This window comes from Montipora foliosa, chromosome 2 (assembly GCF_036669935.1).
Source record: "Montipora foliosa isolate CH-2021 chromosome 2, ASM3666993v2, whole genome shotgun sequence".
Lineage (NCBI taxonomy): Eukaryota > Metazoa > Cnidaria > Anthozoa > Scleractinia > Acroporidae > Montipora > Montipora foliosa.
In genome coordinates, this window is record NC_090870.1 from 61,432,303 (window position 1) to 61,434,802 (window position 2,500).

The 2,500-nt window shown below is 43.9% G+C and overlaps 1 protein-coding gene across 1 annotated transcript in view; it reads left to right on the forward strand.

Annotated features, from left to right (window-relative positions):
- Positions 1-2,500, forward strand: part of LOC137984576 (ankyrin repeat domain-containing protein 50-like) — a 5,055-nt gene that overhangs the window by 1,552 nt on the left and 1,003 nt on the right. The window contains exon 1 of the mRNA XM_068831745.1: positions 1-2,500. This exon is cut by the window's left edge and continues 1,552 nt beyond it; it is cut by the window's right edge and continues 1,003 nt beyond it. Within this exon, the coding sequence (XP_068687846.1) occupies positions 41-1,441 (1,401 nt within the window). The 5' untranslated portion in view covers positions 1-40 and the 3' untranslated portion in view covers positions 1,442-2,500.

Consider the following 2,500-nt stretch of genomic DNA (forward strand, 5'->3'; position numbering starts at 1 on the left):
AAGAATAGAACTTCGTGGCGTAAGATGCTAAAGAGGTAAAATGGCCGCCCTTAACACGGCCATCAAGGAAAACCGCTTTACCCAAGTAAAACTTCTTCTTGATATCGGAATTGATGTGAATAAGAGAGACTCTGAAACGAGAACGGCATTAATGCAACTTTGCTTTCTTGAAGATGAAACCAAAGCGACAAAATACGCGAAAAAACTTCTTGAACGAGGGGCAAAGGTCGGCTTGAAGGACAAAGATGGACTGACTGCTCTTTCACTCGCTTGCAAACTGGGGCAAGAGCAAATGGTCTCCATTATGTTAGAAGAAGCCAATGATTTTGATCTAAATGCTCAAGATAAACAGGGAAACACAGCCTTGCATTATGCCGCAATCTCTGGTAATTTTGTGGTGTTAAATCTTTTGTTGAGCAAACTGAAAAAGTTCAGATTGAGCGTCGACAGGTTGAATAAAAATGGAGAAACCCCTTTGATCGTTGCGTCGAAATCGGGGAATTTCTTCTGCGCTCGAATTTTAGAATCAGAAGGCAAAGCTTCAAAAGGAGCTCGAGATTATGTAGAATTCAAGACTGCGGAAGAGTGGGGAAGGACTAAGGAAAGTCTGCGATCAGCTTCCAAATCGCCGCTTTTCCGAGTCATGCAACTTCCTCCTCGCTCCTCTTTAGATCATCAACTTAGAGGATCGCTAAACTACTGTTCTCCAAAGAAAAATACTCCCTTACGACCAAATACTGCTCCAGGGAATCTATTAAATCAAGCAAGCGAGAAAAGCCATCGTGAAAATCTCAGGGAACTGTTTCGAGTTTATGAAGGACACGTTTCGGACTCGTTTCGTCGCGGCGTTAAACCGAGACCAATTGCAACTTTAAACGAATCTATGTCAAGTCTTGCAGAGAGTTCGTCGAGAGATCCCGAATTTGGGGACGATATGTGCGAACTTTATTCTCCGATCATGTCGCCAGTCTCTTGTCAACTTACTCGCCGTTTCAGTATAAACAAGACAAGCAAATTGGCTCTTAACACAAATGCCGCTTTCAGACGTGCTTCCATGGCAACCACAACTTTGACAGCTGCAACAAACAAATCTTTTCAAAGACGAACCTCTCAAATGTCAGGTTCAGGGGGCCGTAGACTCTCACAAGCAGTGGCAGCGCCTTTTCCGAGAATTCGGAGGGGATCCATGAATGTTATGAGCAAAATAACAAAAGTTGCTGTCACAAAAATAAAAAAGGAGACCACTGAAGAGGAAAATAGCTCAGGCAGCAAAAACATTGCTACCAATTTTGTTTCCGGTGCACCGAGAAATTCTGTCTCACCAGATAAGCTGATGGCCAAGCTTCAAACTCTCGCTGAAGAAAGTGGCTCGGAAGAAGATGAAAATACAGAAGGGATATTGCAAAGAAGTACTCCAGCAAATCTCTTTTCACAACTATAACCAGTCTCATGGCAGATACAAACACACATACATTGTTGAACACTCCCCACTGGGGCGTCTCATGGTTTACGAAACACAATATCAATCGGAATAACAGAACAGCCTAAGCAACTGGCCCGAAGACAAAGCAGTCCAAGTGCAGCTGAGGAGTTGAACCAGGGACTACCAGGATCAAATATCAAGGAGTGGTCAGAACGGGCTTCGAACCCGGGATGTCCGGATCTCAAGGCAACCGCCCTAACAACAGGGAACCACAGGGCCGCATTGCTTCCAGAGGAGACTCAGTGCTCTTTTGGTACGAAAGTTCCTGTGTTCGTACCCAACCGGGTCATGGTCTTAAAGTTCCCGTAAGTAGAAAATGCAGCCTAAAATGGCACCTAAAAATAGTTGGACTTTTGAGTCTGCTCGGGTAAGGACGATGGGCCGCAGGTGCTGCCTCAAATCGATCGGTCTTGAACTGAACAAGACATATGGCACGTCAAAGAGCCACATACTATTTGCAAGTATAGTACGGTGCTTGTGGTTTGCTTCCATTCAGTCACCTCAGATGATGCGATTAGCCTTGAATGAACATGGCAAATATAGTCGCTTTTCGATCCAGTGTTGCTGAGCTAGTAATGAGATGTCTCTTGGAAACTGTAGGGAAAGCTGTGGGGCAATACGTGTCAATCGGATGGCCGAGATCTCAATCCCCCTTAAGTTGTTGAAACGTTAGTCTCCACAACTAATACAGTCTTTCTCAAGATTCCACTCTTTCGTGCGATCAAATTCTATCAAGGGTCATTTTTCCTGCAACTATTGCTGTCTCGTTTTTTTTGGAGAAGAACTAGAAAAGTAAAAGGAGAGGAAATGAACAAGGAGGAGGAGCAGAAACTCATATAACATGGGTTTTTTAACCAACACAACTTACAATATATATTACAAGCCATTAATGACTCCCTTGCCCTTCTAATTCCTGAAATTGATCCCGTGTATTAATATCGATAGTAGAGACATTTAGCACCTTGTATTTTTCGGAAAACGGCGAACGGCAAACCTCTGGGTGTCACGTGACATAGC